The 24,185-nt window shown below is 46.4% G+C and overlaps 1 protein-coding gene across 4 annotated transcripts in view; it reads right to left on the bottom strand.

The window, feature by feature from the left end:
* nlgn2a (neuroligin 2a) overlaps positions 1-24,185 on the bottom strand; it is a 165,266-nt gene that overhangs the window by 98,935 nt on the left and 42,146 nt on the right. For all 4 annotated transcript variants that reach the window (XR_004790306.2, XM_035626890.2, XM_035626893.2 and 1 more), the window contains one exon: positions 285-1,192. Coding sequence is in view for 3 of the 4 variants with exons in the window: in XM_035626890.2 (XP_035482783.1) it covers positions 285-792 (508 nt within the window). In the remaining variant the exon portion in view is untranslated. The remainder of the gene's footprint in view (positions 1-284; positions 1,193-24,185) is intronic.

Below are 24,185 nucleotides of genomic sequence, written 5' to 3'. Positions count from 1 at the left end.
GTAGACATCGAGTGCATAGGACCCATTTACACACTGTGCCTTTTAAAACAAGTCACCTGGAAGCTCAGTCAGTGACGGACATTACCCCTGTCCGGGACCTTTCCGGGACCTTTTTTTTTTATTTATTTTTTTTAAGATGAAGGATTTAAAGTAGATCAGCCCTCGTGGAAAATTTAAACTGAATATTTGCTGTGCACTTGACAATAGTAACTCAGTAACTCCTTCTCCCAAAATCCCTCGACTCCCGCCCTCCACCGTCCCTACATGTAATACTGTCCACTCACCATCCTCCGTGGGTACGTAGACGTTGAGGTAGAGGCAGTCCTCGCTCTGGTTCTGGATGTAACCCGCCGCTACATCCAGGTTGTCCGTGAACCACACGGGCAGCATTATCTCTGGCAGCACGCCGTGGACGTTCTGAGGGCACACGGGGGCAAACTGCGTGGCGTTGCGGATCTCCTGCCAGGATCCCGGGGCCTCGGGCGGCTGAAAGCGGCGGTCGCCGATGGGTGCCGTGGCGTACGGCACGCCCAGGTACTGTTCCACGGGGCCGAGAATCTCATTGTTCAAGTCTTTCTTGATGCCTCGGATCTTGCCATAGTTGGTGGTGACTATGGGGTGTTTGGAAGGGTCCATCTTCTGGCTCGCGGCCAGGCTGAGGAGCAGAATGAGGCCTAGTGCACCCATCAGGCACCAGTCTGTCATGAGAGTCAGGTGCCGCGTCCCGGACGACAAACCCCGCCGACTCTGTTTGCTTAGAGCAAGCGGAAGGGGGTACATGACTGGATACATACTGTTCGGCCACCTGCCTATAGTCTGTTTTGGAGTAGTTCGGTCTTTTTACACGAGAACGTGGATTATAACCAACAACGTGGAAGACAAAGCACAAGAGAGGGATTAAAACAAGAGCAGGCAGGCCCTCAAAGACTGAAAGGAACCGTTCTGGAGGTTTAATCGATACCAAGAGCGCAGCGTGAAGGTGTGATGGAGGACAAAGCAGTGGCTAGGGTAAAGAAGAGTCCTTGGGGCGCCGGAGAAGGAGGTGGAACCTCAGTCTGGGTGCCAGGTCAATGCTGACTCTGAGCGATGGCGATCCGAAGCGCTTCCCCAGCCATGGCTCTGTTGCGTTCCATCCCTATTAGTCCTCTATCATCCAGATCATTTGGCCGACGTTTTTAACAGCCACTGAATCCTGCACAAAGAGACAGAGAGGGGAAGAGATTTAAAGATGGACGGTGATACACAGGGAGAAAAACACAGAGATAGAGAGAGAGAAGGAGGCAAAGGGGGAGGAGGGAGGGGGGAGAAAGATAAGAGCGATTATAGCTTATCTGAAACAGAAATATATTCCATTAAATGTTGTCAGTGTAACACTTTTTCCCCTTCAACTGTTGCCAAGTGAAAAATATTTCCTGAAATGAAAAGCAGTGGAGATGAAATGACACACTAAATCTAAAGACAGCGCCGTTGACATCAAGTCAATAGGCTCAGTTTTTTGGGAACATTTCATGTGGTGATCAATGTGTTTTGCTTCACTTCAGCGCATCACGCCTTTAAAAAAAAGCAGCCGTTCGGCACCAAAAGCCAATCCGTGTGATCACATTTTACTTCCTGTGGTTAATCTCAACTGAACAAATCTACATTTTTGTTTTTTGCCTGAAAACCCTAAATAGGGGTCTTCAGGTGAACTGTGTTTATCACCCCGCTTACTCCTAACACCCACCCACCCACACACACACACACACACACACACACACACATCTAATAACGCCGCCACTGATGCCTCCATATTAATGCCGATAATTTCTCAAAAGGCCTTGATGCCGACCATTCCGGAGATGACGGTGCAGCAGGCAGTGCGGATGAAGAGTAGGGAGTAGTAGAGAGATTAGGGTGAGCCTTTCACTGCCCAGTAAAGTCAAAGGTCAATAATGGGCATCTGTAAGCGGCTTATATCAGGCCGGAACACTTTCTGGTCACATTCAGAAACCAAAGACACACACACACGCACGCACGCGCACACTATAACTGTCCCATTTTGAGTCGTCATTAAACCGTTTTACTGCGTGGCCTGCACCCACCAAAGCGCCTCTGTGTTTTTGTTGTCTTTTTTATTCATGTATTTATTTTTCATTCCCCTCCACCCCCACTGCCGATGTAGCGATTTGAATTTAAAAGTACGGGAGTCCCGAGGCAAGACGGCAGATATAATAAGAGCGCGGTATCGCTCACGACGACTTAACAAATATGGAGACCCGCACATGTAACAATTAACTTTTCTCGGCCCAAAAAAGCTCTTTGAGGGGGAGGATACGCTCCCGCTTTGTTGGGGAAAAGTGTGCTGGAAACAGATTTGTCTTCTTCTCAGAGAGAGGTAATTGCGGGCGAGTCCGTACGAGCGTCTGTAATAGCTCACTGTCTTCACTCGGTACAGTGTGTTAAGCCTTAATATATTGGTGGCCGCCTTTGTTCCTCTCTGCGCGGACTTTGTTGTTCTGCCCACGCACGCACCCAAGTGCGCGTCCTCGCATGGAGGAGCGGAGCGGCACAACGTGTGCTCTAATTAAACCATGCAGAGTCTAGGGGCCTGCCTTCTTTGCACTGCACGCAAGGGCGAGCCCTCAACCCACCCACACACACACACACACACACACACACACTAACACAGAGATATAAGTGGGAAAATGGCGAAATAGAGAGGCGGAGATTAAGACAGAGTGAGGGGAAAGGAGTGTGGATAGTGAGATGAAGAGACAGAATGCAAAATGGAGAGGAAGCAGGCCCTGGTGTTAATGGAAGCTTCTCTCAGGCTTGCTTAGACTCTTTAGAGACAGTCCCTTTTGGGGGGGAAAAAAAAAAGAAGCAACATGAAGCGCTGCTTCGCTGACCCTGGAGTCTCTCGGGGGGAAGAGGGCATCTAATAGGCCTGCATCCACAGGGCCCGGGTCAGCCCGGGTCAGCCCGGACTACGCCCGCCCCCCCCTGCTTGCACCTCCAGCCGCAGAAGGCGGCAGAGGACCGCACGAGTGAGAATCCCCGGGGAAAAAATCGGAGCGTCCGGCAGGTGCGAGTGTGTGCGAATGTGATGGGACCTCCAGAAATTCGGGGCTGCATCTGACTGTCTAATTGGTAATTGGCTTCATTAGACGACCTCATTGGCGCGGCTCTGCTGTGAGCAGTAGGGGGGGTTAGGTGATGATGAAGTGGAGAGGCAGAAGCGATGGGGACAGCGATTGAAAGGTTGTGTGTGTGTGTGTGTGTGTGTGTGTGTTATTTCGAATGCAGGTAGCACACACAGTATAGACACAGATTTAACGGAACAGGTTTTCAGAAAATGCAGCACTGATGCACACTCATCCATGATTCATGTCACCGGGAGAATGTTTCTCCTCCAGTCCTATGGGACGCAGAGAGCGAGAGACAGAGAGGACCATGCAGTTCGTTCAGTGGCCGAGCATTCGTGTAAACCTCATCTCTCTCCGCACCTTTCCTTCATGTCCCGTCCCCTACCACTTGTTATTTCTCATCTACATGTGCACCGCTTAAAAAAAAACCAACCTCTTTTGAGTCCAACGCGCTACGACAAAATTCTATTTTCCAATCTCTTGACCGACCTTGGTTCGCTGCAGAGTGTATTGCTGCAGGGCCTTGTGACTCTGCACCGGTGGGGAAAAGCACAAAGAGAGGTGCACAACAACGGTAAAACAGTTTGCCATGACTAAACGTTATTCAAATTGGGTACTACAACAATTTTATCCACTGCAACGAATACTCTGCGGTGTTTGGTGTCGTGCTTTCACGACACTGGGAGTCGTTAAAACAAGGCAACCTGTTCGCTTTCTCAAACCCCTCTGACGTATCTCCGTCGGCCATTCACCTATCAGCTATTCATCTGAGTAGGAGGACACGCTGAGAACATAAACCGTGTCCCAGGCCGGTCCCGTCGGCACTTTCATTTGTCCGACGAACCCGGAAGTGACGCTTCATTGTCCGGACTTGAAATGAATCCCCCCCTGCCTAATCTGCCAGGCTTAAACAACCTTTGCTCAGTAGAGTCGACAAAAGAGGAAAGTCGACAGAGAACGGGGAGCGGAATACATCTCAGTGCTGTGGAGGAGGCCGCAGAGCGACTGACCTGTCAGGAGCCTGCTAAAGACGGGGACCCCATCTTTCCAGTGTCTTCGCTGAGGGAACCCTATTAACCCTCTGAAGAGGAAAGGGAAAACTGACGCAGCCAAGTGTCTCACTGGCTTGCAAGCTCAGCGGCTTAATGTGCGTTCACTACGCACTGCACAATGCAAGTCAGACCATATTCTCTCTCACAGGATAAGCGAGTAACAAAGAAAACAGTCACTGGCTGGGAAGTTAAAACAGACCAGTTCTTCATCGCGCTGCACAGTCGCTTAGCGCAGATTTGATGGAAACAACCCTCTTTTTTTTTCTCTTTCTTTGTCAGTCGCTCCGGATTTATTTGGAGGAGCCGTTTAGAAACTCCTCTTCACCGTCTTGCAGAGTTACGTGAGCGGATTCATATTGCTGTATCTGTAGGCGAAGAAACACTCCACCATATAATTAGGGACGGAACTGATCATTTTCAACATCGACCAATCTGACAATTCGTTGATTGATGAGCTCATTGTTTAGGCCATGAAAGATGTCCAACTGGTGGCATTTTCTGAACGTCTTGTTTTGTTCATCCAACAGCGCAATACAGGGAGGTTTTCACATTTGAGAAACAGATCAGATAATGTTTGAGAATTTTTCTGACAACATTTTCTTTTTTCAACCAATCAATGAATCAGCTTATTGTTTCAGCTTTACGAACAATCACTTGAAAACCACAACTCCTCTTCCACTGTTATGCAAAGTAAACACAGGATATATGCTAATTACCTTTAAAATGTGCTGGCAGTTGTATTTTTGTTACAACTAGCCCAACTAGGGCTGAACGATTAATCGCATTTGCGATTATATCGCGATATGATAAAACGCGATTTTCGACCCGCAGGGGACGCGATTACACGGGTCACGTGATACGCGAGCGAGTGGCGCGCTCAGTGAAAGGAAAAACAGCAGTCACGCTGCACTTTAACCTGCTGCGCATTGGCCACAGGCTCGACAGCGCAGTCGTGAAAATGATTCGCGGAGACTTTAGTGTCGAAGAGGAGCGCCACGTCGGTGGTGCGGGAGTTCTTTGGTTTTAAAGAAAGGAGGATGCCGCGCAGCGTCGGTTACCGTAGCGACCTCACGGGGCGACACCGCCAACCTGTGTCAGCGCTTGACACAGCGCCGCTGCCACCGCCGCGGTTGTTTGCCGTGCCGCGGTGTACGGCCAACAATACTCCGTATCCGTCCCACCCCGTTTTCCATGCGTCTATAAGCTGAAGCTCTTCCCATCGAAACTCTCGGCAGGAAAGCAAATATGATTGATTTTCTAAAAAAAAACGCCAAACCATTCCGTCCAGGAAGGGATCGCGAAGGACCCCGCTCGGCGTAACGATCGATCAACAGTGCCTCAGTCGCTGCAGCGGGAACTCACTGCCGTCAGGTTAATTATGCGGGGTTAGATTTATTTGCCCGGAGCTCGGAGAAAAAGAGAGAGCCCTCCGAGGGCGGGGCGCTGTCACAAACAAATGGGGGTCACCGAAACAAACGAGAGGGACACCACCTATTGACGAAAGTACAAGACAGTAAAAGCGAGTGGGAACCGAAAAGGGTTTCTTTCCGGGAGCACTGATCGGGAAGCTCTGCGGGAGGTGTGTTGTGAAGGCCGCGTGCAGACGTAGACGCCCGTTCAACAACCGCAGCCTGTGGCCCCGGAGATGTGTCGCACGGTTGACAGTCCGGGCTCCAATTGACTACTATGAGCTTCACAACTCGCCGTGCAAGACAATTAGATCGCTTGTCACTTTGCAGGCGCTGTTCATATTTTTTTGTCTTTCTCTTGCATACGTGTGAACAGTCTTCTCCCTCATTAATGGCAGCGAGTCTCCGCCGAGATCTTATTGCACAAATTGTTCCTCGTCCTTTATTCCGCAAATCTCGACTTCAGAAAACCCGACGGCCGACTTTGATGTCGTGGCCATGAGCGGGGGGGAGCTCTCTCGCCGCGCATGTGTTAAGGCGAGAATTACACGAAATGCTTGTGATTTCGTGCTTTTCAACGGCAAGGGGCTACTTTATTATCTGTAATTGCTGCGAGGCGCGTTCGGAGACACTTTCATGCGCTTTCGACAGAGGTTTCCTGCAGTTAATCTATACGAGGGCCATGTCTCCGTTTGTAGTGGATGGAGTGAGATCAGTGAGAGCGGTAGAGGAAATTAGCATTATTCCTTTATGTATTGTAAAGGCTGGGTAAGGCTCTGAATTACAGTGCTTGAGTGTGTGTAGTTGACTCGTGTACACATCAAAAGGGAATCACTACTGTACTACGTTGTGTTTGATAGTTAGTTTTTCCATCCCTGATCCACGCCGTCGAACGCTGGGGACTGCGAGAGCTGTTTGGTGCCTTCGGATTGAAAGACTAACGTCGCGGGGTGTCTTTTAAAACCGCGATAGCTGTGCTCAGTTCTGGTAGCACTACTCATACACTAATTGTTTTTCTATGAAACAGTTTTAGTTCATTTAACAACAGAAGGCCAAAAAAAAAAAGTGAATCTGAATGAAATATTAAAAGAATTAGAAGTTTAAAAACTCTCGTCTTTTGCAAAATGGAACAAAGATCATGTGATCAAATGAAAGGCACAGCACAGATCTGATCAGACGTCAAGGTTTTCAGGATCTCAAAATTTATGATTGAAAGATTGCGTGAAAATCCTAGGACTAGCAGCAGCATGTGCCACCAAATAACCAGCTTTGATAAAAAATTTAAAAAAATTGGAGAGATCCTTGTGCCAATACAATGAATTCAAATACTGACACCAAGACCAATGGACAAAAGAGTGTTGCCTAAATAAAACTAACTTGCAAAAAAAACATGATTTGAGGACCATTGCCAGACATCCAGTGCCGTTTAAACTTGTCAATAATACTCAATGCTCCTGATACATTTCTTTGACAGTGAGCAAACGCATCATGCCGTACACTTTCTCACTGTGGTAGTTAAGGCTTTACAACGACCTGGCAACGACAGACTGCTGGATGATTCTCTGGGTCAGACTGAGTAGAGATGGTTTTCTGCCTCTTCAAATCTCATGCATCATCCCCAGCAGGACTTGAAAGTGCCCCCTCCAGACACCTGGAACCGGGGCCATGTGGCGCTTCAGTATCTGTACGAGGCAGTGGAGGAAGAGGGCGAGATCACCGGACGACACTGAAGTCGTCGGTTTTTTCTTCTCCTTAAAAGTGACCTCATGTGAGGCTTCTTTTTTTTTAATTGAATAACTGTCGCACATTCACACTGCTTGATGATATATATCTATACGCGAGTATTTCACACTTCCATGTTGTTTATTCATCCCATCCCTGTTGTGTAAAGGCCTCAACGCTGTTGTGTTTCTTTCTTACATTCACACAGCGGCATTCGGCCTCTGTGCTGATTCGTACGTTCAGTGAGACTTATGAGCAACGACAACAACAAAAAAAGAAAAAAAATTCTACCTGGATCAAATCTGTCGCCATTCTGCCACACATAGCTTAGCCGGCACAATCCAGATCCCGCTAAAACCAATCCCACTCAATTGGACTCCAATATAGCCGCAGAATCCCCGACCACGACCGTGCCTGTAATTGCCTGCCGCCTCTCCGTCCGTGTTGTGTTGCCAGTCGGTCGGCCAGTACACTGGGTTCAACTTAATGACAGATAATAACCTGGCTCTGCCAGGCCCGAGACTGCAAGCTAATGGCCGGAATTCATCGTGTGATGGACGGACAAGGTCAAGTCGCTGCCTTAAAATTAGGCCGAGGTCAGGAAGAGAAGGAGGAGGAGGAGGAGGAGGAGGAAGGAAACGAGTGCGACGAAGACAATGCACCCACGGACACAAAAGCGTTGCGCTCATTATCTTCTCAAAGCTGTCGCAGTCTGTCAGTCTTTGAGCCGGTAGATCTCATTCGTCTTCACATTTCATAATTAATACATCGAGACTGACACCATGGCAACAGGCATTGTAGCACCAAACACGTCCTTGTATGTTTGTGTACATTCCTTTGAGCGCATGCACACGTATTCATCTGCGTAAATACATTTTGCAAATACATGAGGCTGTTTGGAGTTCCTCTGCCATGTAAGAATTCTGAGAGCATGGTAGAGTGGATGCAGAATTGTTCAGCAGCAAAGGGCTGTTCCATCTCTGCGGATGCCACGTTAATGACAGTCGAGGATGTGAGCGCGAGTGTGCGTGGTTGTTTGTTTGCCGTCCTTATGACGGCCTCAGTGTGGGCTCTGACCAGAGAAGAGCCGACGGGCAGGTCACTGCTCGTTCGGGATCCTGTCAATCCCTTATTTATTTTTCTCGGGAGAGAAGGAGAGTTGGCCCAGAGTACGATACAGTACATATAGCTGAGGGGGAAAGGTAAGTGAACAACACAGAGGCATGTAGAGAGCAGGCCAACCAACTAACATACAAGTTCATTAGGAAAGCTGCGACATCAGACCTTGAGTTGTTCAGCCTTAAAATGTCTAAAATGAATTCATATTAATATTTTGAGAGAAAATAGATCATTTTGGTTTCACTCTGGTATAACCTCCACAGGGTGGGTGTAAAGCTGCAGTGTAGGACGTAAGTCCTAGCTTACTTTTTTCTATCTTATTAATCAATAAATACATACCTGATTTTATTTTTTACTTTGAGTTCAATCAATTCATTTAAAATATATAATTTGATAAAACCATAACTCTATTTTGCAGCCAGGAAGTTGTGCGTTATCGTAGAGATGAACAATTTTAAGTAAATAGAATTAGTTCATGCAGCAGGATAAACTGCAGAACTCCACAAGACCAGTATACATTGCATATATAGATTACATATATCCAAATCACATATATGCATGTAAAGGGCCACAGGACAGTTGTTAAAAAGCTGAATTCTTTACGTACTTTACAGCATTATCGTTTGGATGTGAGATTCCACCACAGCAATGGCAGCTCAACAACGCGGCTTAGTCTGTATGTACAGATATTTTACACAAACTTCGGAAGAATCCCAAATCTATTAAAAAAAAAAATTCTTCCTCACAAAAGCACAACCCCCCCCCCCCCCCCCCCGCGTCAAATTGAAGATTTAATATCGAAATTTGCCGTTTTTTCCATTCAGCCTTTCTATCTTCATACAATGTGCATTGTCTTCCCTTGTGGCCAGACTCGATTCACTCCTGCCGGAGACTGGTCTGACAATAGAGCAATGGAGGAGAATGGGCTGATAGACTGCCAGCTACAATACAGACACAATGGGAGGATGCAGAGACAGAGGGAGGGGGGTTGACGGAGGAGGAGGAGGAGGAGGAGGAGGGGGGGGGCTGTCAATGAACTTGTTGACAACACAGAGATGTACCCACACACACAAACACATCTGAGGTGGGTAGCACTGATATAAATGTGGTGCCTGCATACGTGTGTGTGTGTGTGTGTGTGTGTTTGGAGGAGGGGGTGTTGGGGTTGCGGACCACCAGAGCGCAAAATTGGAAACAATGTGTCAACGAGAGTTTAAAAGCAAATATTTACAGGGCTTTAATTTGCATTGGGAGCAGTGAGTTTCCGGTGTGGGTCAGCGCGTCCGTGGCAGAGCGGAGGAACACGCAGGGGCACGGGTGGTAATTAGACAGACAGTGGCAAATTAATCACAGGCTGACGGCGCGGCCCCTCGCAGCCACACACAAACACATACACCCGATATGGTAATATGGTGATATGGTACACGGCCATATCACCTAGTCTGGCTCGTCTGTCGTATCCGGCTCTGACGTGCATACCTTATCCATCTCGTACTCTGCTGTTTTAAAAACAAGCACACACGCCGACTCGTAACTTCCCCCGGCGCCTCGCTCTGATTAAATGCTGCCCCCTCTCCCCGGGTCTCAACTCTAAATCACCAGCTCTAAATCTCCTCCGCTGCGACTGGCATTGAGGACATATCCTGAGCCGCTCGCCTCCACCGCGGATCCTCCAGTGGGCCCGTCCAGGTGAGGGAAAGGGGCCTGCATTGGTCCTGCCCCCGGGGGAGGAAGAGCCTCTTCCGGCAGCCTGGGGGGCACTGCCAATGCTCAATGAAACGTGAAAGAAGGGGTGGGCTATAACACTTTGCTGATGGTGTCGGCATTAAACACGCTCTATACATCATAAATATTTTACCGTCTCCTAAGTGGTTTTGACCTTGGATCGGAGTACTTTAAGGTTACGCCGCAGTATAGGCGAGACGCAGCAGTTTTAAAACTTTTAAGAGTTTCTTACAGTTGTAATTAAAATCGGGTTGAAATGGGACTTTTAAAGGTCTTTTGTAGGTGATCAAAAGAACTACTTCGACCTCACTTTTTTTTTATCAGGGGCTAACGCAAAAACTTCTTCCTAGTCAAACACCATTAAGACACACAAACCACCCTTTTTTTTGAAATACCTGATGTCTAGTGAGCAGATTTGAACAAATACAGAGATTTTAAAGTTGTGCGGTTAAGCAACTGCCTTTAACGTGCAGGGCCTTCAAAGTGATTTTGCAATGATTATTGCAATACAGCTCATAGGGGTCCGTCTCTAAACCTGAAGCTGTTCAGTACAGTGACGTGGTGAGTCAAGGCCCGTTTGGAACAGGGAAATCCACTGATCGTGATCATCACTGACTCTACAGGCCGATAGTCTTAGTTTACGCCGCTCACTTGGCAAGCAGAAAGGAACTTGGACTTTTGTTTACAGTCAGACAGGGACTCGCAAACCTGACCGAGATAAACGCTTTCCATTCAAATATTGACATAGACGATTAGGGAAGTATAGGGAACTTGTGTGAATGAACCGGCAATATTTTCAACTGAGATCCCATCAAGGCTCTAGAGGAAAGAGATAGTGAGACGTCGACTGATTACTCGAGGCCTCAGAACGACACGTCACAAACCGATGACGTGACGTCACGGCTGGTTGACGGATGGCGAAGAATATAGGTCATTTGCTATTGTATGTTTTTCGGCGGATATTGTGGGTGGTCAAGAACCAGAAAAAGGCAAGTCTCCCCTGAATATTAATGTGATAGTTATCCATTTATGTGGCAAAACTTTCAGGCCCTTTAACGGACAGCAGCACAGTGGTGGGCGTCACAAACTCCCGCTGTGCAGCCAAATGCGGTTTCAAACCTACAGAGCTCAATTTCAAATTATCAAATTGTAATGTGTATAAAATGGTGCACAAACACCGCTACTACACCGCCATAAAAACAGTCTCAAAAACCTGAAAACTACTTGGACAGAGAGGGGCCAAACATACTGTATGCTAGGCTGTTGAGGGAAACACTAGGGGCCACAGATTATCGCCCTGGCCAGTTATCTGTGCGAATATTCAACATTTTTATGATTATCTGTATCAAGCATTTTGCCGAAAAGAAAATGTAATTTAAAAAATGTGCTACAGTCTCTATTCTCTGGACTTTAGCAATGTCCCATCCATTTTTGTTTGTTCAACTTCATAAAATTGCTGCTGACAGCTCCCTGCACTTTGCAAGTCAAAAGGTTCTGTGAATTGAACATATGCTTTAAGGCATTTCAACAAAGTTTTGTGTTAAGAGTTAAGACTTTTAAGACAATTTTTTTACTGCATACAAATATCGGTGTCAAATATCGGTTATCGTTCTCTTAGATAAGCAATAATCGTCATGGGCCCGGAAAAAGCCTTAACGTTCAACCCCCTTGTATGTACTGGATATGGACATCCGCAGCACTGTAGCTGTTTTCAGACATGAAAAATTCTGGACGATGTCTGGAGCGACAGTTGAGGACATTTGCAATTTTCACATGCAGCCCCCTCTTCTTCCCGTGCGTGTCTGAACGCAGCTTGTGTTTGGCAATAGCCCGATGCTACACTCACGTATCTATCTCTGGAGATTAGTGAGGGTCCCGGGGAAGGCACCAAGATCGTTGTAAAAGCAGAATGGCGGCGGCCAAATGGGGACACGACGCTGAGAAATGAAGTCGCTGTCATTTGACTGGTAACGACCTGCCGTGCAACTCGAGTGAGAGTGACGTGCATGAATGTGAAATGCCACAGCGAGTGAGGGAGGAGGGAGGGAGGGAGGGAGGGATCGGAGAGCCGCCACCCGGATCTCGTCGTCCCTGACAGAAAGCCAGTGAGACACATGAGCATCTGACGTTTGTGGTTGTCCGCCACACAAACAAGCGGACACGTCAGCAGCCGTTGCAACCCCCACCCCCCTACCTTTTGTCGTCCTCATCCTCTGCCACCCTGTCTATTTTGGTCTTCGATTAATTTAATGCGGTGCCGAGTCAGAGTTTGTGCTGCATCCTTCAAAAAAGCCAAGGAGAGGACAAAGCTTAAATATGGAAGGAAAGGGCACAGTGATGATAATCCTCAGATTATAATCAGCATTATTATTACCAAGTAGCAATGGCACTTGCCCCCCCCCAAAGTACCCCCCCCCCCTTATCTTCCTCTTTATTTCTCTCTCTCTCTCACTCTCTCTCTCTCTACCTCCCTCCTCCTCTCCGCTGGCTATTAATAAGAGCGATGAATATTCACAAAGTGCTTTAATCTATAGCCGAGCTCATCTGGAAGAGCTGCGATTGTTTTGCAACTGGGGGAGAGCTGGAAGAGGAAGTTGCGCTCATAAATATACTCTACATGATCAGCACCATAACAGAGTACACGGGATGTTGGTTTTTCTTCTTTTTTTTTTCGTTTTCCAACCACAGGACCTGATGTGCATGATGATGTTAGCATGCTGTATGTGCAGTACAGCCTGTTCTACACGTGTACGGATGATATTTTTAAACATCTCAATCAAACCCAAACGTCAGACTCATTATAAAATGAAAGAAAACAAGTTAAATAGTCTTAACGGCCGCAATGTAACAGACTTGATGCTAGAACACTGAGGCTACATCTCAGGCAAAGAAGTCAGCATCAATCCATGCAGAAGACATGGCATTGTTCCGAGCTGGTGTTGTAAAGTATGATGCAAGGGGGCAAGACGACTTTCATTCACGCCTCTGGCAAATACTGGGTTTGTTTTATCACACTATCCGATCATATCAATCTCAGCATCTCTACCGTTCTCTACATGTGAGTATAGGTGCTGATGGAAGTATATGGACTTGGATACCTGCAGTTCTGAGTGACTGAATGAGGTCTAGCAAGTTGGGACTGGCAGGGCTCGCCCGAAAGAGAAGAAAAAAGTTTCCCTCGCTCCCTGCCTCTCCGCCTTTCTTCCACGCCGTTCCTCTCGCTCGCGCTCGCTCCTCGGCCGACACGTTCTCCCTCTCCGGTTCCATCGCGGGCGGGTTGTCTTTTTCTGCCGCGCTATGACTCCTATAATCTGTTCTCTCCCCTCCTCCGTTCTCCATCCCTCCTCCTCTGCTGCTACTGTACTTCAATCTTTGTGTGTGTGTGTGTGTGTGTGTGTGTGTGTGAGAGAGAGTCTGAAGCATGTTTGAGGTGTCGGAGCAGTGTGGTGCAGCACAGTGGGATGTCGAACACCGCTGCCGTCGCCTCTCTCTCTCTCTCTATTCTTCACTCTTTTCTCTATCTCTGCATCTAAGGAATCGAGAGCTTTCGCCAATTGGGTCCTGAGGCAATAACAAGGTGCCAGCGGAGAATGGCGCTGACTGAAGATGAGCGAGGCGTGAGCAAAAGGAGGAGGCCTGCGAGAGCTGTTCCACTTGGAGTTCGGGAGGGGAGGCGGGTCACACTCCGATCCTCGGTGGCGGCGAGTAATGACACGAGTCCCGATTTCTTTCCCCTTTGTTTCTCAGCCTGCCGCATGTGGCACCTCTGGGACGCGCGCCGCACCAACTGACGCAATTACGAGCAAAGTGTTTTCACGTCCGCACGTGTGTTTGCCTCTCTTGCACATAAGCACCCGGGGAAAAGAAAAAAGTAGGTTACTCTGGTTGATTTTTCTTCTTCCATTCCCCCAGCCTCTCAGTTTCGTTGCCTCTCACTCTCTCGTCCCTTTGCCTCCTCAGTGCGGCCGCATTAAAAAATGAATAAGACGGAGCAGCTAGCTTGATCCTTTCTCGCAGCCCCCGTGCCGTAATTTGAGATGGCAGGGGTGAGGGGGGTGCAACGGGCTGAACACATGAACCCATTTTTTAAAAATGACGTAAATCCTAACAATGGCGACCGCAGCCATTGAGCCCTGCTTCTTTCTTTTTTGCCTTGATTTTAGTCGGCTTCCTTCATGCTGCCTTCACTTTACCTCTCGCTCCCTATTTTTCTTTCTCCCCCGGGTGCAGTTTTCATTACGATATATCCCACACTCAATACTCATCTACCTTCCTCCTAAATCTTGGCGCCTGTGTGTGTGTACTGTGTGAGGCCCCTTTTAGTGTGTGTGCAGGGCGGCAACAGCCCTCTGACCACATGGAGAGGACAAATCCTCTGCTCATAAACCCATACTCTTTACCGCTCCCAACATGAATAACTGTTGGCGCTGCCGCTGACTGTAAAATGTGATTCCCCATACTTGATTGCATAGTTTAAATTGACAACTTAATTACGCGGCCAAATAATTTGTTTGATGTAAAATCGATGATGCATCAGTCATTTTTACCGCGGGCCATATGCCAGTCTGCAGACTTGTACCAAATCAAGACTGGGCAGAATCAAATGTTTAACCGCGGCGTCTCCCTGGTAAAAAAAAACCAAACCGTGTCTTCTGCGGACGAAGACCGGAAGAGCCGGTCGGAGGGCGGCCACGCGGACAGAGTCCGAAGAACCAAATAACGCCACTGAAGTCGGGGCCAGTTAATCCCGGCTCCGTGGCTGCTGCTCGCTCTGAGGCTCCGTAATCAATTACAGCGGCCAGTGATGATTAGGACCGGGCGCCGGCAAGCGGTTGCCACAGAATCTGGAAAAAACTGGCAGCCGATCTGGTCATCCGTCCATGGCCTCTGAGCCCTGTGGGCGCCGCCATGCCACTCTAGCACCTGCTCTCAAACCGCGGCATCGATCATGTTGGGTGACACTGGCTGTTAGGAAAGGAAAGGAAGAGCGCGAACAGTTTGCTCTGGCAGGCTGGTTGATTCACTACATTACGCCAGCGTCCGCCACTAGCCTCTTAGGCTCAGCGAAGTGCGGAACTGTGACTCAACTGTGAAAGCTTTGCGGCTGGAACAAAGGCGCCTCGGGGCCGGCGTTGAGGCTTGTTCGAGACGTGGATTTTTTTCTTTTTTCTCGTAGGGCCAGTGCAAGTGAAGTTTACGTGCCTCACTGGAAAATGAAAAAAAGTCGTTAATAAACAACAACAACGATAAAAAAAAATGTGTCTTTACATTAGGTGCCGCTCGCTCACGGACTTACCAACCGTTCGATCGAATGGTCTCGCTCTTTACTTTCTTTGATTTTGGTCGACAAACTGGAGCGGCGGGGGAATGGAGAATGAGTCTTTTTGAGGTGCTTGTCGTTAAGTATCTCACATCCCCAGACGTCCTCTGAACTTTAGCTCCTGAGTGCCCATGCCTCATTCAAAAGTGTCCGTCCGTCGCCGAGCCGAGTCAATCGAGCGAACTAATTAGTTTGCTTGCTAATGTTAATTTGACAGAACAAAATTGAAAAGAAGCACAATTTAAAAAGAGGTCCCACTATATATTTCATTTTCATTGTAAGATTATCCTGTCTATCCAATGTTTGCACGAAAATATCTACTGAGCCTGCGTGCAGCTCCTTCAGTGACACACGCCGAAATGAAAAGACTGCATCAATCAAAGTGAAGAGAAGGAGATGAAAGTAGAAAAATCTAAATAAGATGATATATAAATCGAAAGACTTTTACTTGTCCAAGCTGTTCAGTTAATTTGTATACACTTCCTAATATAATATATTACATTTTCCCCATTTTACTGCAGAACAAGTTCAAGCGTTTAACCCGGGAAGAACGGTGGCACCGATGTTCATTCAGGCGCCGCAGCGCAGCAAAGTGCCAGGGAGAGCACCAGAAAGAAGAGGAAGCGTTACGACTGCACGGCACGAGACAAAGGGAGAACAAACCTTTGTGCGCGGCGACCGTGTGTACTCACCAAGACACGCGCATTCTTTTCGTCAGCTCTGCGAAGCTCGCATGGATCTCAATCATTGTCTAAACAGGTTTGCACGTGCCCACGCTTCGTTCCCGCTCATAATTATCCGTGAATAGATGACAAAACGCTCTTGAATGCGCCTGTTACGCGCGAGTGTGGCACTTTATGGCATCTGTATTCGCTTGTTCATCCCGTACCTCGCTGCAGAAACATCTCAGTCATGATAATTAAGTGTCTGAAGGTTATCCGCAGAGCTCATTGTGAAGCAGACTTCAGAAAAAAGGCTTCGCAATTCCGGATCAACTGGATAGGAAAGTAAAGTAATTTAAATAAAAAATATATTTTTTTTTCACTCATGAATAATAAAATAAGAGGTTTATAAATAGTGACATTTTACAGAAATGCTGAATCAATAACGCAACCTGGGAAAATGGCAAACAACCTAAACAAACCACATGTTACCCTGGCCAATGAAGATCAGAAATTGAATTATTAACAGTACATGCTGACACAGTTTAGTTGCTTCCAAATGTTTGTTCATTTGAATTCTGCATTCACAATCAAAATGAAAATAACGTTCTCATGCACATGAAAAGCGATTGCATAGTTGCACAAATGTTATGTAAATTCTTCATATTAATATTCCATTTACTTGTATAGTTGTTACAGCTCTTATATTTTTACATTTGTATTTCTTATATTTATTTATATTTTGTAAGGTGTGTTGTGCGACGGAATGTCCCGGTTTGGGATCAATGTAATCTGAACCTGTTCGTTCCAGACACGGGCGCACAGCCGAGATGTGTGACTGATGCACGAGACACACACACACACACACCAATGCGTTAAATGCGAGCGTTCAAGCTGCTCGCGCAGGCTTGTCGGGCGGTGGCGCCGCGTCGAGCTCTGTGAAAGTGTCGAAAAATGGTGCCGTTTGTTCACGCGACGGGCAATTGCCAATATGCTCACTCCGTCTGACGTGCATATGATTGAGATTAGATCCAATTGATTTTAGCTCGGGCAGATGTGTGTCTGCAAATAGGACTGTTCACATTCGATCATCTCGTGAGCCAATATACTCCGGCTTGTGCGACAGCAGAATGTGTTTATTTCAATATTTATTTGCTCCGTCTAAATATCTGATGGGGAGCCGCTGCAGCTCACTGGGCAGTTTGCACATCTGCACACTCTTCTGTTTATTCCCATGACACCATCTGTACATTTAATTATGTGAAGAGCTAGTAATACACACACACACACACACAGACACTGGCACTTTTGCTTGTAACCTGTAAACCTGTCACAACTAGGCTGCCTTTTTTAATGCATTCATTTACAGCACTTGTTTGTGTGTCTGCTTCTTATTAGTGCTCTTCCAATCTGTTTTTTTTTTGGGGGGACGCTGATTAAAATTGCCAGTTTTTTGTTAGCCTGCAGCCAATTCGGGATATTAATTAAACGACAGTGTACATTTGTGATATAGTTTTATCCAAGTATAAAGGTATATAAAGGGAACACCTTTCCGAAGAGGTGTCAGCATCAGTACAGATGTTACTTGGTCAGAGTAAATCAAAGATTTCATGTCTGCCTGAAGAATAAAAATGTACTTTTAGAGTCAACATCCCCTATTTAATAATGAAGTTGTAGCCCAAAACCTGTAGGACACAAACCTGAGACGATTCTAAAAGCATTGAGCGCCAATCCCACCACATTTAAACGATCTCCCCCTATTCCCCCCCCCCCCCCCCCCCCCCCCCCCCCCGCCGCTCTTTGTGAGGTCTCCCCCCCACGACCCGACCACCGGGCTGGGCTCACCGGCATCTGGCAGGCTTGCTCGAAGGCACACGAAGCACTCGCTCGCCTGATGTGCCCGCAGTCACGAGGGTGCCCGTTTGTTGGGTTCTTTTCTCTCTGCTTTTTGTGCCAAATCAGGAGCTTTGTTTTTGTTTTTTTGGATTCTGTTTTTAGCCCTCGAGCTGTGATCGTACTGTAGCATACTAAGTGAGAGAGAGAGAGAGAGACAGAGAGAGAGAGAGAGGAGGGGAGAGGGGGAGGATTGTGACCCAGAGACATTTGGAACATTCGGTTTGCTCTGTGAACGCTATTGTGCAATAATGTCATTCAGATCGCGCCTTCCTAATAAGCAGTGTGTGTGTGTGTGTGTGTGTGTGTGTGTGTGTGTGTGTGTGTGTGTGTGTGTGTGAGTGTGTGTGTGCGTGTATATATCAGTTGGAGCACTTTTGCCCTCACTCCACCCACTCACATATGGCTACCTTCTGCTCCAAATAATTCAGTCAGGACTCGGCCCAACGTTCACACACTGTAGAGCCGTGAGTGTATCGCTGTACACATTGCGTATTAACACACTACTCTTCTGGGATCTTTTGGTCAGTGTTAGCGAACGTACATTACCGAAGCTTGCGCAGGAAAACTTGCTAATAAGCATCTAAATTGATAATAATCACAAAGACGTGTGTATCGTGTCTCATTGTCGGTCATCAGTCTTGAGTGTATGGCCGTGGGAGACACAGTACAGTAGCTGCTTCCATCGCTCTCACAAACTGTGTGGTACAGAGAGTACAAATAATTAGGGCAGCAACTAACAATTATTTTCATTATGGATGGATCTGTCGACTAATTTCCTGATCGATCAATTAGTTGTTTGGTCCATAAAATGGTGGAAAATGTTGATCTTGTTTGCCAAAACCCAAGATGATGTTTTGTTTAGTCCACAAATCAAAGGCATTCAGTTAACTGTCATAGAGGGGGCAAAATAAACCAGAGAATATTCACATTTAAGAAGCTGAAATCAGAGAACTTTGACTACTCTGTCCATTATCAAAATAGGTGGCGAATTATTTAGAGGTGGATTGATAATGGATTAACTGTTGCAACTCTACAAATGATGATTCATCAAATGTGTGCAATTATCAAAATTCTGTCAGATTTCAAGTTAACTGTAAGCATTTCGTTTAACTGCTAATGTACAAAGGGCGCCTTTAGATGAATAAATGATATAACAGTTTTAGGTCCATACTATGCTGTATACAACTAGACTTCAGAGGCGTTCGGTATCTACTATTTTAAAATCTGATGATATTATATCAGAAATGTAAACATGTTAAATGTTAAGTCAACATCAGTAAAAATAGTGATTGTAAACAAGAATAATCTTCCTGTAGAACTTGTGCTTAGCTGCAGCAGTATGGTCTCTGCGATGCTCACAGATCTTTTGCACATATTATGCAAATTGGAAATTGTGACGATCTAGCTAGTACATTAACTGTGATATCGGGGAACAGCTTGATATTCAGAGAAATGATCAGTGAAGCTGAGGTTTTGGAGTGCAGCTCGACACAAACGACGACTGCAGGATGAATTAAACATGTCACATGCTTTACCTTAACTGCTCAAGTCATCCAAGTCAAATAGAAATTTGAATTTTGTATTCTTCAATCGACGTTTTGTCATTCCTTGACATCGACATTTGCCCGAGGACGAAGTAATACAAGAGGAAATCCTGGTGAAGCAAAGGTTAAAGGGAAAGTCATCCAGCTCTCAATTAAGACCTTCAAGTCTGCAGCTCAAGGTAATTAATGTACGACTAGACTTTAATTAGCAGGGAGACTGTCTCCCATTAGTCACTGTCATTCATACTCAACTGCACAAATCCATACATTTAGTACAGGGTGTGACAGTGGTGGGACAATATACACAGTATGCATCTAAGACCACTGGGTCACCGGAGCGTGTGTGTGTTTTTGAAGTGTTGGTTAAAAAGACTTTTATCAGGTCAAAGCTGGGAGAGTGTGTGTTACTACTTTACATGTCTAGCTGTGACTGCATGGGTGTGTGTGTCTGTGTGTGTGTGTGTGTGTCTGCGAGTGTTCCGACCAGCGCTGAGAATAATTAACTCCGCTGACCTGGTCACTGCAGGGATGGGGCAACCACTGTGACTGAAACGACTGTCAAGTAGACACTCCTCAGGAAGCACCCGATGAAGGGGATGCTTCACACACACTTTCACAGAAAACCTGCACGCGCATGCACGCGCATGCACACGCACGCACACGCACACGCGCACACGCACACGCACACACACACACACACACACACACACACACACACACGTCAGACTGAGGCGCATAAAGAACACACAACTGTCATGTATTAATAAACACATTTGCCACCTTTGCTGGCTGATTAAACACTCTCGCACACACCTGTAAAACCGCTCTATAGCTCTCTACACTCAGCAGTTATATATACACATGTACTTGTCTGCTTAGTATACTTGGCACACTCATTCACACCATGCTGGAGAGACAGTACGGACGTGCTCTCTTTGCTTCTCTCTCTTTCACACACACACACACACACAGAGGCATAAGGCAAGAAGCTGCCTGTTCGTTAGCACCCCTGACATCTCTGACAAATTGACTCCTTTATGCGAGTGGAAGTGTGCGGCAAGGGAGGGGCTGCTGGGGAGGGTGGAGGGTGGATCATCTCATTCACACGGTCCAAAGGAGAGCGATGCCATTCTGAGACGTGTGCCCGTGCGCGTGCACACACACACACGCACGCACGCGCGCGCCACCTGTGACATCACCGGCATTCGAAAAAAAAAGAAAGAAATCTGCTTCTTCTGCAAGGACGAGCTAAGATGGAGGAGCTGGAGAGGGAGGGAGGTGAAGAATGAGAAGAGAGGAGGATATGAGGGAGGGGGGGTAGAGCTAGCCGATGGAGGGACAGGAGGATGGAGGGCAGGGACAAATGAAGGACAGGAGGAGAAGAGGAGGGAAGATGTCAGAGAGACAGACTTGAGTTTGGAGTTTGGAGGCTGAAAGGAAGGAGGGAGGTGAGAGCGAAATGGAGAAAGCGCAGGAGAAAAAGCGGATTGATAAAGAAGCTATTGAGAGGAGATTGACAGGGCAGAGCAGCAGGGATGTGCCGGAATAGTGAAGGCGTCTCAGCTCTGTTCACAGTGTTTCCAAGTGTCGCCCTCGTAGACAAAATCAATCGCTTTCAACTTGGGATAAGTCTTCAATTAAAACAGCCTTATTTCATTCTTTCCAAACTCATATTTTGGCCAGACACCTGTCTGAGCTGCATGCACTGTAGTTACTGAGTGGGCACTAAAGGCCCCTCTGTGCGCATCCGATTAGCTAGTATCCAGTCTGCATGTGAGGCGTTCAGGGAACACCGGTAAATTTGAACTACAGGAAATAACCAGTGGGTTGTTTTGTTTTTTAAATTCCACATTTCAGTGACCCATGCTTTTTACAACCACCCCGGGGATATATGGTGGATATGGCAAATAAACGACAGTTAAGACATGTTTAAAATGAACACTTGGTTCAAAGTTAGAAGTACGAAAGACACCGATTTTTTAAAAATGAACTGTTATTCATTCCAAGATTTATTTACTTGTGTTCTAGATAATATAAGAAGTTCTATGACACCCATTCTCTGTATGTATTTGTTTTTCAAAAGGTTTAACCTGAGCCAGGCCAAACAGCAATGAAAGCAATCAGAGCTTCCATACATTTTAACAGCTGTTAAAATATGTAAAATTAGTAGTTGCTCCGATACGCAAAGTCCAGCTATCGGAATTGGTAAGGGAAAAAGGTATCAAAACATCTCTAGTTTGACAGTCAATGTTAACATTGATATAGTTTATCAGATAGTAGGAACATGTGTTAGACACGAGGCACTATGTGCTTTGGGTTGCCACGCAACCGTAATCTCCCCTGAAGTAAAACAAATGTGTTGCAAAGATTGTCCTATGATTCACTACCTGAGTAGCTGTCAAACAAATACGCAACATATTTCTGATACATAATTCTCCAGAGCTAAACACATTTGCAAGTTCTTGACCTCACGACCGTGATTGTGCAGAGGATTTTCGCACAAATGTCCAGACTTTCTCACGCACGTTCACCCCCACACCAGCAGGTGGCGCTACTTTGAGCAGACCTGATTGAACAGTGGACAAGAGGACGACGTTTTTCTGTATAGCTATCATAGACTGATATATCACATAATCAAGTTGTTTGTTTGTCAGAAGAGAGAGTGAACCATTTAGATTTCACATATCTGGTGAGTTTATTTTTCTTGCATGCTGATAGGTTTTGTATTTGCAAAACGAAATGCATTCGTTTGTTTTATATTTGCAATCTGTTTGTGAGTGGATTGTATGACATTTGCAAAATGTGTTTAGTTTGTTTGTTAAAGTTTAGCATATATATATGTTGAAGCCTGCTCGTGTACTGTAAATTGGATATAAATGCCTGGTTTTGGTTTGAGAGGGGCTTGTCTGTTGTTTCCGCTGATGTTCTCATTTTCCTCTCATAATAGGCTCAGCTGTCTGCTCCTCCTCTTTCTGTGCCTTAATCTTGGTCTTGTTTGTAAAATGAGATATTCTTTGCACGTCCACGCTGATGACAATAAATTTGAGTGTTGTAAGGAAAAAGGGGAAAAAAACAACGACCTGAGGAAGACAGAGATAAATGGGACAGAGGAAATGGATGGGGAGCGGGACAAGCCTCACAACTCTTAACTAATTCCCTCAGTGAGGGACAACACTGGGAGCGTGATTCATATCCGGCATTATGAAGAGAATGATGAATCTACTGCCGTCGGCAATGTGTTGTCTTCGGCTCGCCGTAGAAGAGTATTTCCTTCATCCAAAACAAGCAGTACAGGGGTATCCACATAAATGATAGCACAGGGTTGACACCATGCCGTAGAATACGCAGGGATTCCAAAAAAATAAGAACCCATTACGGAGCAGGCGCTCTGTGTCAAAGTGAAAGGAGACACAAAACTCACTGGATTACATCCCATTTAGCTGGATTGATAATCAAGAGGGAAGAGGGTGATAGAAATTACCAGAAGCTAAATAGGAAAAAAGAAGGAATTTGCCTTGCCTTACTACAGTCGTTAATTACTTAATAGCAAACGGATATTTGTAAAAGCATCTCTTCAATAAAATAAAAAAATCTGATCTGGGAACAATTCAGGAAAAGATGGGAAGGAGACATTCGGAATACCCCGCTTTGCCTGCTGCCATTAAGACAGCAGAAGAACATGGACGGATGTCGAGGAATCGAAATATCCTCGTGCAATTTCAACCTACGATCAAACAAACATAAACGCGAGCTGCCGGAATTTTGTCCGCCCTCGCGCTCCACGTCAATATCCTTTTCGAGATGTGTGAACGGCTGTTTGGTGTCTACAGGAGGAGGGGAAACTCACGCTTGCTTGAATCAAAACACACTGTGGCCGAAGATTCGCGTGTTCAGGCGTGACCCAGCGGTTCATGGTGGACAAGATGTTCTGCGTTTTTTTTCCCCCACCTGCACGACAGTTAGCATTTTAGCATTATCCCATAACTGCCCGGAGGCCACAGTGGCTGAAGTTTAACAAAGTATTTCTTTAAGAATTGGCATTTTTATCAGTCGTGCAAAAAGGTTCATTGATAACATGGAGAAATCTTACAACAGTCATGTAAGGATATGAATTCCTAAGCAGTGCTGCTGTTTAAAAAATATTTAGCAAAAAAAAAATGTACTTGTGAATATCTTGGAACTTTTGAAAATATATAAACTTCTATTGTAGAACGCCTTAAACGTTAAGCCAATATTTTTCTGCTTTCTGCTGTGCTTTTTCCATCTCGGATACAGAACTAACTTTTTACACATCCCCCCCCCGGGTCGTCACCTCTAATTTGCCCTCTGGTAATGCAGCAGAAAGGCAGCAGAACAATGATGAAACGGCGAGCAACACATTCATTTGCTCTTCTTCCCCCATCGCCGTGCCCCATCGCACCTTTGCCAATTGCTGCCCAGACAACACGTCAAATACATTAAAGCAAACTCTCCGCTGTGAGACAGACGCCTCTGCATCTCCTCTCATTTTTTCGATAGCAGCAGCGTGTGGTGAGGTGAGGCCGGGTGCCGTCTGACGTCGCGTGCCCCCACCCCCTCACCTCCAGAGGTGTCCCGGGGCTGCTCAGTAGA

The sequence above is a fragment of the Scophthalmus maximus genome, chromosome 2, assembly GCF_022379125.1.
Source record: "Scophthalmus maximus strain ysfricsl-2021 chromosome 2, ASM2237912v1, whole genome shotgun sequence".
In the NCBI taxonomy this organism is placed as follows: domain Eukaryota; kingdom Metazoa; phylum Chordata; class Actinopteri; order Pleuronectiformes; family Scophthalmidae; genus Scophthalmus; species Scophthalmus maximus.
The sequence above is the reverse complement of the archived record's forward strand: the minus strand, read 5'-3'. Positions and strand labels throughout refer to the sequence as shown.